At 39.9% G+C, this 15,518-nt stretch overlaps 1 protein-coding gene across 3 annotated transcripts in view; it reads right to left on the bottom strand.

Annotated features, from left to right (window-relative positions):
• Nucleotides 1-641: 641 nt before the first annotated feature.
• c16h1orf112 (chromosome 16 C1orf112 homolog) overlaps nt 642-15,518 on the bottom strand; it is a 48,203-nt gene continuing 33,326 nt past the window's right edge. For all 3 annotated transcript variants that reach the window (XM_041207777.1, XM_041207778.1, XM_041207776.1), the window contains 7 exons: nt 14,687-14,809; nt 12,911-13,006; nt 5,818-5,931; nt 5,103-5,207; nt 4,327-4,407; nt 2,501-2,623; nt 642-1,763 (listed from right to left, as the gene is read on the bottom strand). In XM_041207777.1, coding sequence (XP_041063711.1) covers nt 1,578-1,763; nt 2,501-2,623; nt 4,327-4,407; nt 5,103-5,207; nt 5,818-5,931; nt 12,911-13,006; nt 14,687-14,809 — 828 coding nt within the window. In that variant the 3' untranslated portion in view covers nt 642-1,577. The remainder of the gene's footprint in view (nt 1,764-2,500; nt 2,624-4,326; nt 4,408-5,102; nt 5,208-5,817; nt 5,932-12,910; nt 13,007-14,686; nt 14,810-15,518) is intronic.

Genomic DNA, 15,518 nt, shown 5'->3' on the forward strand with positions numbered 1-15,518 from the left:
AAATTTGGATTAAACTCTCCCTATTGTCTGCATATCAATAGACTTAAACTAGTTCTTACTGTGAATGTACAATAGCTCAATGGTGATGAAATCACTTGTAGACAAGATATTTGGTATAAGAAACAAATGTTGCACTGATACGGAAATATTACCTTTAACAGTGAGAGATGAAGCATATTTATGCTATAGCAAAACCATGCACAACTCTAGTTTGATAAAACCACAATTAGCAAAATATAAGTACTTCTGGCTTATTCACAAAAGCTATACCTGACTCAGCAAACACATCTAATGCAATTCTTATGCTTTGAGCTGTATCCAGCTGGAAATTTTCTACAGGATGACCTGGTTCTTTAAACTCTACAAATAAATTTCAGTTGATGACCTGCTAAGATATTAATCTGGATGCTGTTGTCAGGAGCCAGTGTTGAGTTTGTAAACCAGAAATTGTCAGGTCAAAGGGCCTTTAAACTGACGTAACAATTTTATAACCTATGGCATTTGATGCAATTAGAGGTCATCTCAACAGAAGGAATTTACATGTATTGAGTTGGACTAATTTCAGGTTATTCAGTCAACAGATTTATTTAACATTGATTTATTTTGAAAGTGGATTCCCAGTAATCAAACTCATTATGAAAGAATTTGTAAAATAATTTATTGGGTTCAGATGTATTAAATTTTTATACAATTAATAAAGACCTATTTGAAAAAAATCAAATGATTACATTTAACATTCTAACAATCAGTGGTTTTGTACTTAATTACAACAGTGAACACATCCAACAACAACATCTTGATACTTATTTTCAAACTTAAAAAAATTCTCAACCCAGGTTTAAGCAATCCTTTGTTGCAGGAGGGGGATGATCCAGCCTCTTACTCCTTGCTGGCTGACCCACCAAGGAAGCATGCACCAGATGAGAATCTAAAGCGGTACATGTAGCTTACATCCTCTTCGTTGGTGATCCTTAACAAGCATTCTACTGCATGTGTCAATGGACCTTCATTTACAGTTCCCTCAGTTGTGAAATGTTGGCACAGCTGAGATTCAGTAATGCCAGTAAGGAAACAGAACTCTACTGAAACTCCGTCCACACCCTCCATTCCTTTGGGAAAGTGTCATGGTTGCAAGTACTTATGCATATGTGGAATTGCAGGTGCAAATGGGTTGAGAATTGAGCACTGCATAGTTGTTTAATCAACTTTACATTGATTTCTTGTTCATTGTGCTTGGCACCCCACTCTGGCTGCTGAGTTATCTCCCTGACCAGTTCAAGGTAGGTAACTGTTGCAGAAAGCTGCCACTTCAAAAATATTTTAAAATCTATCTTGAAACAAGTTGAAAATTTAAGGAATATGGGTGAGCAGCAAGTACGTTATTTACATTTGGTTAATTTGATGCAAATCAACCCTGGAACATTAGCCACTGGTAGTCCATTAACTACATGCAATTCTTGTCTATTTCAAAAGATAAAAAGTTGATTGGCATTAGGCTGGTCGTCCCATTAAACAGCAATGACAAGTATTTCTCCACTGCAGGAAGAGGCAATTTCTTCAGATTGTTATATACCTTATTACCTGCCAGTGTTCAAAGCAATGATTGTTGTCTGCAGAGCTTTTAAACGAACCATTACCCTTTCTGGTGCTGCTCCTCGTTGTATCAAGGTCTGCAGTGTTTTAAAAGCATTCTCTGCTGTTTGCAATGCTGACTCATACTCCTCTTCTTCACACTGTTCCAATCGGGCACGCTTAACAGATGGCTGAAAAATGAAAATCGGTAAACAAAAACGGCAACAAATTCTTCAACTATTGTCAGAGCTCCTGTGACAGTTCTACATGCCTTTTTAAGGCAGGGAAGTAAACTTTGGTGTGCTTTGAACTGTCCATGATTATTTTGTTGACTTTTGTACTGTTGTGATTTGCAGGCAGTGACTGCAAGGATTAGCCCCTCTGCCTTTTCATAAATTTTCTCCAAGGGTCCCAACTACCCTCCCTCCAGGCACTCATTCTCTCTTCAACCCAGCCCAGCAAAGGCCACTGGCACTTGCTGGAGGTGACCAATTTCCTTAACTGCTGCCTGCACTCGTATTGACCAGTGACAGGCAATTACAGCAGCATATTTGACACCAGATTTATAAATATTTCCAAGGATGAAACAAGCTTTATACTTGTAAATAGGGAACATTAAAATGGTTTTAGTGATCTCATTCAGGGCAGCAATATGGACACAATTGGTTTTGGGTGAAGGAATGGAAATAGGTCAGGGTCCCTGCTCCTGATGCCTATCCTGCAACTCATTTGGAAATGTGCACGAGTGGTCATAGGACAGATTGGGCTCAGTTGTGATACTTTTCATTGTCAAATAGTCTATCAAACCTTGAACATAAATAATGGCCACTGGGGCAAAGTACCAGATCTTGGTCACTACCCAAAGTTAAGTGGTGAGCCTGCAGTCAACACCTTCAGAAGAGGAGTGGCAAAGTATTTTAATATATACCTGCATTACAACAGGGTCATTCAATGCACATAGGTTTAGGCTAGCAAAATGTGCATCCAGAATAGTATTTTCTTGTTTTAACCTCTCCACTTGCAACTCCCTGCACTGAACTGTTGTGATCACCTGCAAAAAAAAAACAATATTTATTACTGGAAGGCGGCCTTCATCAAAGATACACTATTCCTTTATGGTAGAAGCAAATATTTAGTGGATTCTATAGAAAGTTGAAATTTTAGGAAGTCATGTGTCTCGCTGGGGATTAACTGAAATTCCAGAAACACAGCAAACTGATCAGGAACTCTGGTTTGACTGCACTAACTTTATCAAGTTTGACTTGGCATCTTGCTATATTCTTTTCTCTCAACTCACTGGATGAAATTAATTAAATTTAGGACATTATTACTCTTAAGAATCCATTATTCCAACTAATTAAATCACAAACGTGCTCAGTGGAAGGAAATTTCAATCCAGGATTATTTTAAATTCTAGCTAGATGAAAAATCTGTTTTTACATTCTTTTTCATTTACTTGTTTTCTAAGGTTCCATAAATACTTTATGATTACTACACATGTTGGGTTATTTCCAATGCAAAACCCTATCTCAGCAACTGAAGTAGGCCATTCAGCCCCTCAAGCTTGCTGCACAATTTAATAAGGTCTTGGCTGATCAGATTGTGGCCTTAACACGACTTTCTTGTCAAACAAGAATCTACCTAAAAGCCTTAAAAATGTTCAGTGAACCTGCCTCGACTGCTCTCTGGGGAAGAGAATTCAATAGATCAGCATGCACAAAATTTCTCCTCATCTCTGACTTAAATGGGAGACCCCTTACTTTTAAAACTGCACCCCCTAATTCTAGTCTCTCCCATAACGGGAAGCATCCTCTCAGCTTCCACCCTGTCAAGTCCCTTCAGGATCTTCTGTTTCAATAAGATCATCTCTCATTCTTCTAAACTCCAATGGATACAAGTCAAACCTTTCTTCATAAGATAACCCCTTCACTGAACAACTTCTAACGCTATTATATCCTTTCTCAAGGAGACCAAAACTGTACAGCAGTATCAACAATGCCCCATACAACTGTAGCAAAACTTCCCTTTTTCCTCTTGCAATAAATGCCAACATTCCATTTGCCTTCCTAATCACGTGCTGTGCCTGCATACTAACCTTTTGTGATTCGTGTACCAGGACTTCCAGATCCCTCTGTACCACAAAAGGTTTGCAATCTTTCTCCACTTAATATGCTGCTTTTCAATTCTTCCTGCCAAAGTGGATGAGTTCACATTCTACTCCATCTGCCCATTCTTTGCCCACTCACTTAAAGAATCTAGAAAGGGATTTAGATGGGTTTTGTCCTCCTCATAATTTACTTCCCTACCTTTGTATCACCAGCAAATTTAGCAACCATACGTTTAGTCCATACCAACAAACCAATTTTGCAAACATTGTGCATAGATTCTAGAACACAGGCTTTTGTAGAATTACACTACTATTTTTCCTATCGTTGCTTTTAACTAAAGGAAAACACTTTAGGCAATATCTACCAGGGTTGTTTATGAAATAAATATTGGGCTGTTCTATGGATAATTGAATATACTTACAACCCAAAACAATGGATGCATTTAAATATTAAACCTTTTATACTTTGAGAAGCTTAGTTAATTATTTTTCTCATGGTGTTTCCACTAATAAAATAGAGGGAAGTGACACCACGACCCACGAAAGAATTTTTTTTTTTAAAAAGTAAGCGAGATTTACTATGCAACAACTGTATAAGTTAAGAAATTAGATCCACTTTTACTGGAAGCAACTCGAGTTAAGTGTACCTTGTTCAAGAAGTTTACAACTTTGCTCTTTGTCTCTCCTGACTCCAGGCTGTGAGGAACCACCTCCTCATGGCTGGTCTCCTGAAACAAGGTGTTTTATTACTCACTGTCCAGGGAATCTAGAGGGTTAAAAACTGACGACAAAGTAGTTCAAAATATACCCCGCATCCTGTCTTATAAACCAACCAAGGTTGTTTATATCTAAATGATTTGGAACAGAGTAACAGCTTACAGAGAAGTCACTTTATCATAGCCTCAAATGACACAAACTGTTGTTAACATGTGGATGGAATCCAAGTTTCCTCTCTTCCTAAGCAATACCTAAATTATACATAACCTCTTCAAATTTAATTAATGATAGAAGATATTTAATTTGAAGAATTTTATTCACATAGTTATAAATCTGAGATGATGGGAGTCCATCAATAATTTCTAAATTCCAATTAGCCAGGCTATGCCCAGTGGTAAATTAATCCAAGTGACCAGCAAAATGTCTGGAAACTATTGAGCCTTTTTATGTCTTGACAGAGCTCCCAATTCACTACAGAACAAATCCAATATTATTATTTTGGCGCTTTCTCAGCTGAAACATAGCTCAATATATCAATAGCAGGAGGAAATAATAGGTAGAAGGCTGTTATGCATCTATGAACATATACTGTTCCTGGGGTACCCATTGGATATAATAGATTTCCAGGAATGTCAACGTTTATTAAATTACCTCTAATATTAGTCAAACTACTGAACACTATAACTATACAAGTCTCAAAAGTCACCTCAGCAAACAGTGTAAATCCCTGCAGTGCATGTTGAAGAATTAACCAGGACTTGTCAGCCAGAAAGGATGCAAAGAGGCAAGGTAGCTTTGGAAGGACTGTGCCCTGCAAGGAATTGAAACATAAATTTTCAAATCTTATTTACTTTATAAATGAACATAATTACAAAAATGTTTCCTGGAGTAAAATGAATGGTTTATTCAACTAGATATTGCCTTTCACTTCAAACCCCAGCCCAGATCCTTACATTACAACAATGTTAAAATTCAGAAGGTTTTCATTGGCTGTAGTGTGCTTCGGTACGTCTTTTGGTTGTGAGAGGTCCTATATATAAATACAAATCTTTCCTTTCAGATGACAATGAAAATTTTGAACACTCAAAATACACACTAAGAAATGCAAGTTGATGTCAGTCCATAACTCAAAACAGTTTTGCACTTAATTGGTAATCACTCAGGTGTGAAAAGTGAATAAAGATAGACTGTTGTAGTAGGGAGTGCTCACCTAAGGATGAACCAGATTGTATTAGGAGTATCTGATAATGGCATTGGGTGAAAAACCCAAAAATAAGTGGTCCTTTCCCCAGTAATGACATACCACAGCTTAATGAAAACAAAATGACATTAAAAGATTGACAGGAATGAAAGAATTTTAAATATCTGTTTTATTCAAACACAGTGTTTTATTGTAGTTTCAAAAGAAAATTCCAAAGTACCTGAACATCTGGTGGTATAACTATCTTTCCTAGGGAACCCAAGAAGTCCAGTGCAGCAAGGCGAACATGATCAGGGGGATTTAAGGGAAGAAGGCAACTGAGAAACAATATCACCTATTGCACAAATAGGATAATTAATCATTACAATAAGGAAATCCAACAGAATAGAACCGTCATTGCAAAAAAGTGAAGTTTTGCTAAATAGCTTAGAACACCAGTAGATCTGGTTTTTCTGACTAATAGCTACATCCATATCCTTAACCACTAAATCATATCCTATTTGCACCATTTTTCACCTTAAAAGGCAGCTCATGGAATGCTGTGGGTCTTCAGTAACCAGCCTTTTTCCTACGGCTGGTTAATTAGGCAACTAGTATCCTATTGAGCATTTGACAATTTTTCTCTTTCATACATACAGACACACACACACAGATCTCATCATCATGTGACCTCAAGACCTCTCCAGCCCAATAGTTACAAATGCAAAGTTTTATAAAATTATGTTTTGGGACTGGTTCTTTAATTTAGGGTAAAATGGAGTTGGGCTTGAAGAGGGCAGAGTCCATAGGACGCCATTGTAGGATTGGCTTAGAGTGTTTTATTAAAAATGTCACTGAACCTCACAGACAGTGTCAGTCTGCAAGGATAGCAGAGTGTTACAGGCAGCAAGTTCACCATGCAAAAAGGCAGGTGGGAGCTCCTGCTCAGATTTAAGAGATCGAGTTCATGAGGATTTAAATATGACTGGAAGATTTGCCTAGTTTTGGCAAGAGGGTGGGATCTCCAGGCTAACCCTCATCGTAAAAGCCAGTTCAGGGATTAAAAGTTATCCAGCTGTAAAAGGAAAAGAGAGGAAGCAAGTCCTTGAGAGCTAACAATCGCTTTTGAAATGGATCCAGGAGAAGAGTGTCCACTTAAGAACATAAGAAATAGGAGGAGTAGGCCATTCAGCCCCTCAAGCCTGCCCCGCCATTCAATAAGATCATGGCTGATCTGCCCTAGGTCTCAACTCCTCTTTCGTGCCAGCTCCTCATAGCCCTCAATTCCCCGATACTTCAAAAATCTGTCTACCTCCTCTTTAAATATTTTCAGTGATCTAGCCTCCACAGCTCTCTGAGGTAGAGAATTCCAGACATTCACTACCCTCAGAAGAAACTCCTTCGCATCTCAGTCTTAAATAAGTGTCCCCTAATTCTGTAATTATGTCCACTAGTTTGAGATTCCCCCACTTCTCAACATCTACCCTGTCAAGCCCCCTCAGAATCTTGTATGTTTCAATAAGATCACCCCTCATTCTTCTAAACTCTAATGAATAAAAGCCTAACCTGTTTAGCTGTTCTTGATAAAGACAACCCCTTCATCCCAGGAATCAGCCTAGTGAATCTCTTTTGAACTGCCTCCAATGCCAGTATATCCTTTCTTAAGTACGGGGACCAAAACTGTACACAGTACTCCAGGTGCAGCCTCACCAACACCCTGTACAGCTGTACAAGACTTCCTTATTTTTAATCTCCAACCCCCTGGCAAAACAGGCCAAAATTCCATTTGCCTTCTTAATTATTAGCTGCATCTGCATGCTTTTTTTATGTTTCATGCACAAGAACACCCAGATCCTTATGTGCTGCACTTTTTTGGAGTCTCTCTCCATTTAAATAATTGCCTGTCTTTTGATTCTTCCTACCAAAGTGCATGACTCACACTTTCCTACATTAAACTCCATCTGCCAAGTTTTTGCCCACTCAACCTATCTATATCCCCTTGCAGATTCCTTATATCCTCAGCACAACATGCCCTCCCACCTATTTTTGTATCATCAGCAAATTTGGATTCGCTTTTAAAAAAATTTGTTTATGGGATGTGGGCATCGCTGGCTGGACCAGCATTTGTTGCCCATCCCTAATTGCCCTTGAGAACTTTCAGATGGCATTTAAGAGTCAACCACATTGCTGTGGGTCACTGTAGAGTCACATGTGGGCCAGACCAGGCAAGGACAGCTGATTTCCTTCCCTAAAGGACATTAGTGAACCAGATGGGGCTGGTTCATTCAGACTCTGCCCCCTCCTCCAAGTCATTAGTATAGATAGCAAATAATTGAGGCCCTAGGACTGATCCTTGTGGCTCTACACTAGTTACACTTTCCAACCTGAAAAAGACCCATTAATCCCGACTCTCTGTCTTCTGTATGTTAACTAATCCTCAATCTAGTCTAATACATTACTCGCAATACCGTGAGCTCCTATATTGTGCACTAATCTTTTCTGTGGCACCTTATCAAATGCCTTCTGGAAATCCATATACACTACACCTATCAGTTCCCTTTTATCAACCCTGCTCGTTATATCCTGAAAGACGCTAGCAAATTTGTCAAACATGATTTCCCTTTCACAAAACCATGTTGACTCTGTTTGATTGCGTTATGGAACAGAGTGAAGTCTAACTATGGATAGAGACTTTCAGTCATTTTAAATATTAAATGGGGATCATCTCTATAGTTTAGAATACACATTGCCTGCTGAAATATTGTTTAGTCAATGTCACTTTTAATTTGTGTATATAGTAGAAGTCTTAAAACTTGAAATCTTGTCTGATCATTTCAGCCATTTACTGGAAGTGCAAATTACTTTTCAAAAGTTAGCAGTCTCTATGGGGATCGTAGAGATTGCCAGTACCTTATATCTTCACCATCATCCTGCACCCCTGGAAAAAGCTAGCCCCCTCATCCAACAATCTTACATATGTTTTCTCATGCTCTGGCCTTCCACCAAGATGTCACCACTGTCTCTGCTGATCTCAAAACTGCCTCACCTTCACCAATGCCCTTGTCTCCATTAGATCCTGAACAGATCCCACCCCTACTGTTCCCTTCAGTACAGTAGTCACCACTACCAACTGTTCGGTTAGCTGCAACTGGAAAAGCACTTGAGCAAATTACCTCAGTATTGACCACTAAATATGGTTATCATCCCAATGTCTATATTTATTCATTCTCCACATCCCAAGTTCTCTCACTTCTTTAAGACCCTGATGAACAGAACAACTCTAATAAAACACTTCTCCATGAGAAATCATGTCACAAAATGTGAAGAACTCATGAATATTTTCAATTTTAAAATCAACACTATCCACTCCATGGCTTCTGAACTCTTCCACAACCAGCCCTGTTCTCCACCAACTTTCCCTTCAGATACCATTCCACTTTATTCAGTGGTCTTTCTTTCATCTACCTCCCCATATAACTAGCCTTATTTCAACTACAATCCCTGGCCAAACCCAGAGATCTAATTAGGAACCAATAATGTTTTGTTAAAGTAGATAAACATTACAATTCAAGACACTTGCTTTTGGAATAAAGCCACAAGATTCCATGGGTTTTGAACAAACAAAAATAAACTTCACTATACAAGTTCAGAAAGATAAAACAACTTACAATATCTATCTTATAATCTAACATTCAGGATAACTATGAGGTACATATGAATTAACACACCACACTACAGAGTAAATGACAGGTGCAACCAAGGCAGAGTCCATGAAATTCACTCAGACATCAGTAAAAAAAAGTCAAATAATTTTGTTGAAACTCTGTCTCACGAGGGATTGTCATCTTCATCTTCGAATATCTCTCCTTGGAAGTCAATCCAAAATTCGCTCCCACTTGGACGACTTTTAACAATGGCCCACCTCACAGGATTTCAATCTCATCTTCCAAGATTCCTTCTCCCTGGATTCCCGGGTACACTCAAACACTAGCTTAAAAGCTCATTTTCAGATCTACGGCTGTGCCAAGCAGAACACCACTGCTCCAAAGGGGTATCTTTGCCCCAACGGCCCTCTTTACTTAAAAGTCTGCTCCCTTCATCTTGCTCTTTAACTTAACTGGAACCTGTTTCTGTCCATTTTGTCTTTGTGACACTTGCTGGCTGGCAAATTGCCACAAACTGACTGCCTCAAGAAGTGCTGTTCACTGGCTCTTGAACTGATCTGATGACTAATCAAAACACTCCAGAGGGTCTCATTCTTGTTACTAGACAGGAACCAATATAACAAGCATTGGAACATCCTGTACCTTCAATGTTACAATTTCCACAGACTGCTAATTTAACACCCAGGGACACACGGATTAAGAGATTTCATCACACAACCATGAAATCTACTAACAGCTCCCTTGACCCCTTGCTGAACACTAGGCATGTAACTTCCTCCTTATCAACTTGCTTTAATATATCACCTTCAATGTAGAAAAACACCATCAGTCACTTCACACAAGCATAAGTGGAAAAATGGATGCTAAACCAAAGAAGAGAAAATTAGGAGGAGTGACCAAAAGCTTGATCAAAGTGGTGGGTCTTAAGGAGATGGAAACAGATTGGGAAAGGAACTTAAGGAAGAAAATTTAGAGTGCAGCACTTTGACAGCCAAAGGCGTGGTTTGCAAAAGTAGGGTGAAGAGGGGCATGCACAGAAAACCAGTGTGAAAGAGACAAAGTTTGGGGGAGGTATTATAGTACTCAAGGAGGCTACAAAGATAGAAAAGTCCCAACATTATCAAAATTGTGTCCTAGCCTCAGATGGTCCACAGACCTGGTGTTCAAACTCTGGATAAATTCAATGAAGGATTCGGCAAGAACTGCTCCTCCATTCACAGGCTGTTTCTCTCTCATGTTTGCTGCTGATGGGCTCACCAATCAGCCTACCAGCAGCAAATTTAAGACAGAAACAGTCTCTGATGAGAGGAGCAGTGAGGAGTGGCTTCTCTTTTGTTTGCACAGCGCGGACGCTCTCTTTCTCTCGCTCTCCCACGCAGGGGGAGCTGGATGGGAGCTCTCCCACTCAGAAAGAAGCATAGGGGTTAAGATGGCAAAGCAGGCTGGGAAGGCCACAAGGAACAACACAGTTGCAGCAACAGCGCCCTCCCAGCCACCCACTCAACCAGAGCAGCTGGAGTCTCCAACAAAGCGGAGAGGAAATGCATCTCTTCACGGCATCCCATATTTCTCCTTAGCAGTAAGATGTCCAAACCTCTTGGGCTTGGGCAGGGATTGAGTGAGTGAGTCAGAGTGAATAAGTCTGAAAGTGCACGAATGAACGAGTCTGGGCAAGTGTGTGGATTGAGCCAGATACAAACACACACACCTTGCTCCCCAAAAACCTATCCACGAAGCAGGCCAGAAGAGGACAAAAACCCAGGCTTAAAGACGACCCACTTCTGAGCCTCGCTTTCATAGGAATTCTGCCGAGGCCAGCAAGGACGTGTGGGGCCAGAGGCAAATGCATGGTCGGTGTTAGTTAAACAAAACTCCTTAGCTCAGCCCCAGTCACCGACCCTTTCATGAGTGACCAGAACTTGGGGCCTAGTTTGCCTTTCTCTAGTTTTTCTTCTTTAGTGAAAAGGCAAAATAGGTTTTATTGGTTAACTCTGCTGCTTGGCACTTTTCACTGTCATTTTTATTAATTACTGTTTTTTTTAAATGATCAATTTATTACTTTAACATTTGAATTTCAAAAAAAAAATCAGTTTTGATTTTGTGCCAAATCTTGCTGAGATTTGCTCAACCCCCCCTTGAGTGAGAAAAAAATTGAAACGTGGCTCCTCACGTGAAATGGTTGGACAAGCCTTGCCTTAAAACCTTCAAAACCTGTCAGTTCCCCTCACAAAGATTTACAATCAATTCTCCCCAATTATCAATACATCTCCCACTTTTCCATTCTTTCTTAAGTCCTGAAGCACATCATTGCTTCACAATTGCCCTCCCTGTTCTGCCACTCCCTGTCCGAAGCTCTGCAACCGCACATCTATGACACTGATCAAAGTGATATCCTAAACAAAAACAGAGTTACCTGGAAAAACTCAGCAGGTCTGGCAGCATCGGCGGAGAAGAAAAGAGTTGACGTTTCGAGTCCTCATGACCCTTCGACAGAACTGTCGAAGGGTCATGAGGACTCGAAACTTCAACTCTTTTCTTCTCCGCCGATGCTGCCAGACCTGCTGAGTTTTTCCAGGTAATTCTGTTTTTGTTGTGGATTTCCAACATCTGCAGTTTTTTTGTTTTTATCAAAGTGATATCCTACGTGACTGCAGTCATGCCTTATACCTCTTCATCTTCCTCAATCTGTCCTCTGACAATATTGGTTACTTCAGTCTCCTCAAAAAACTCACCTTCATGTTCCACCTCTCTGCCCCAGTTCTCTTCTAGTTCTGCTTCCATCTGTTGCACATTGTCAATACCTCACCTCCCAGGCTTTCCCCCATGTTACTTCCATAGCCACCTCTAGTCTATCCCAGGGTTCTGTCCTTGGTACTCTCCCCATCATTCTTGACATAGAGGTCTTAGCAATATTATCGGCAGCATGGGGCCAATTTCACATTTTTTCTAATTGCACACATGCACTAATTTAACCATTTCCTCCACTGAACCCATGGCATTTCCATTCTCCCCAATGGCAAGACCTGGACAAGCCAAAATGCTCTCCAACTTAATGTTGGAAAAATAAAGCATTTCTTTGGTTCTTGCAAACTCTTATGCATTTCTAGCCTCAATGTCTGAGGTGTCAACTTGACTTTCTTAGCAACACTGATCTGAGGTCACTTTCGTTGACTGATGCAAAATTGTATTTCCACCCAAACTTTGAAACCCTGAAATTTTATCACCTCTTGCCTGGACCTCTTGAACATTCTCATTGCTGGCCTTCCTGCTTCCACCCTCCTAAGCTATGCCGTAGATATAGTAGAAAATGCTGTGGCCCATGTTGCCACCCGCACAAAGCATCCAATTTTAACTCTATGTAGGATTTGTGTGAATTAAAATTGGGCCTGAAGAGACAACATCCCCATCCATCACCCAAAACCTCCCTAAGCTCAATTAGTTTCCTGTGCCAATCAATCAGATTAAAATATCATCCTCATCTTTAAATGTCTCCACAGGCTCATCCCTTCCTATTTCCATGTTCTCCTTCAGCTTTCTATAACAATATGTAGGCTCCATCGCTCGTACATAATGTAGTCAGAATTAAAAGCTAAAATCTACATAGCAAGCTTCCCATATCTGGTCAATTTTTTAAAGAATCAAATTAAATCCACCCAACACCAATCTTACCTGAGTTATCAATGTTGCACCTACTACTCGAATCAGCGATGCAACAAGAGAAAGAAGCAGAGCTGCTGTCTGCTGAGCACAGTGCTGGCTCAGGACCTGCATGAAGGAAAGGATAGCTATATTTGCAAAGAGACAAAATACTGAATATCAGTGTGTTCAACAGGAAATAATTGTGCTTGTTCATTTCTGTTCCATACTCCAATACAGTGTCTGCTTTTATCATGATTGCTGAAACAAAGATACAGTTAAGTCCTCTGTTGTATTCCTGAAAATCACAACTTCAAATGATTCCTGTGGGAACCAGTGTTTCAATATAAAACTGTAATTAGGTTCTGTAGGACTTTTTTCATGATAAAAAAAATGAATAGTAAAACATCATACCCTCTAAGTTGAAATATTATACAATGCTAAATCCCTACATTGGTAAATGAAATAAATTTTAAAATAAGTTTAAAAATATGAAAGAAAAATTTAACTTTCTACTTACAGTACCTCCTGCTCACCATGGATCCTGCTTCCCAAACCTCATGCTCCCTGATCCTCCAGGTTGCTGTAGATCCTCCCCCTCCCCAACCCTCCGAATTGTGACCTTTTCTCACTCCTGAGCCTCAGAGTTGCGGCCTTTTCCCACTCTCCAACCCACCCTCTCACCAAACCTCCCACTCCCTGACTCGCCCTCTCACCACTTCCCTCTTCTGGACTTACGTTCCCGTTCAAGATCTTGATCCAATCCAAAGGCAGAGCTCCAAAGTTGTGGAACTGTGATTCCCAAAAGTGCAAAGTATTGAGCTGTAGCTGCTACAACCCATTTTTTTTTAATGCTCCTACTCACCACTTCATCCTCCTGAATCCTTGCTGTGAGCGAGGGCTTGGGAAAAGAGCTGTGATGCAGGGGCCGTTTCGACAGTAATTTAAAAAAAAACTGTAGCAGCCCCAGCTCAGCACCTCTGCACCATCAGTCTCATACTTCCACAACACCGGAGCTCCAGCTTTGCCTCATATCTGGACCTGGATCTTGCAGGTCTAAGAGAGGGAAGCAGCGAGAGGGTGAGTCAGGATGCAGGAGGTTTGGCGAGAGAGTGGGTTGGGGAGCAGGGGAGGCCACAATTCGGAGGTCAGGTGGTACCACTTGAGTCATGCGGGAAACAACAATAAAAAGAATTTTGCAATGTTCAGCGAGATTAGAGGCCCCATTAACTTACCGGCATTAAAGCAAAACAACAATAAAGGGGGCAATGTTAAATGAGGACTTAGTGTATACTATCGGCATCCCCCAAGTACTAAAGCAGCATTCCATCTGGGAGAAGCCAGTAGTATATGATCAAAAGCATACTCAGGGAGAAACCACAAGTACTAGAGCAGAGGTTCACCTGCGAGAGACTGTCAATTAGAGCAAGAACATACTATGGAGAAATAAAATAGGAGAAAAGTTACTGATGAAATTTGTATGGAATAGAGGAATGTGCTGTGTAAAATGACGGCCAATTCTAGTTTAAAAACAAAATTATGGTTTCAATTTTGGCACTACTGATGGTATTTTAAATGGTTTAACAGTACATGTACAATCAGTATGATGAGAGTATTGCGCCAGTCTGATGAAATCCAGGCTGATTTGCATTATCAACCAGGTAAGTAGAATATTTGGAGAAGATTAGTATTCCACTTAGTATTCCAATATCCTGGTCAGATCATCATAAAAAACAAATACTGTATTACACACATTTTAGTGAAGTTCACAAATAAAAACATTAGTTGCATTTTGTCTGTCCTGCTCACCTGTTCCACGGTGAGGGCTGTCCACATCTGGCAAAGTGTTTCTGTGATTGATAATTGCAACTCCAAATTTAAGTCTTCCCCATGAGCGTGACACACAGCTTCCAGAGCAGCAAGGGCAACATTCTGATAAAGACAAAACAGTTTATGACCCATGAATTCCACTATAATATATCAAAATTAATTCATATTAATTAAAATATCTAGTTGTCATCTTTGGTTTAAGTTAAAAGAAAAATAACTTCAAGAGTCCCAGACTAGTAAATAGGATAAAAGAAACTGAAAACAAAATGCATTCCCATTATGAGAAACCAACATTACCAGAAAAGAAGAAGGGAGATTGTGACTTGTTAGTTGTAGCACTGCACATTGGACTCTTGACTGGGATATTATAGTTTAGGTTCCCGAGGTTACCTACTGCAATCCCAGATACACTGGGTTGGTTGGCTGGGAGACCACGCTCCTACTGGAGGATTAGCAAACAGAATATTGACAGCTTCACAGGATGTTTGAAAACTGCAGTGAATGCTCTCTTAAAAGAGCTGGGCAAGGCTGATGAAGAGGAAATCAATTTTGTATGCATTTGGACATCTGATCTAATGAGCATGATCATGCTGTCCAGATTTTTGAGCTGACAGTTTTAACTAAAGCAACAAACACTATTTGCTAGTAATCAATACACGTACTCAATAAACATAATATTCTGCAAACATTGGACATTTTCTTAAAATATTGAAAATGCAAGTGTTCATCTATTAAGCAGGAATAAAACCAAGGTGCGATCAAACAATGCTCAACCAAAAAATTGCAATTTAATTTTTTGGGGATGTACTTT

The sequence above is a fragment of the Carcharodon carcharias genome, chromosome 16 (assembly GCF_017639515.1).
Source record: "Carcharodon carcharias isolate sCarCar2 chromosome 16, sCarCar2.pri, whole genome shotgun sequence".
Lineage (NCBI taxonomy): Eukaryota > Metazoa > Chordata > Chondrichthyes > Lamniformes > Lamnidae > Carcharodon > Carcharodon carcharias.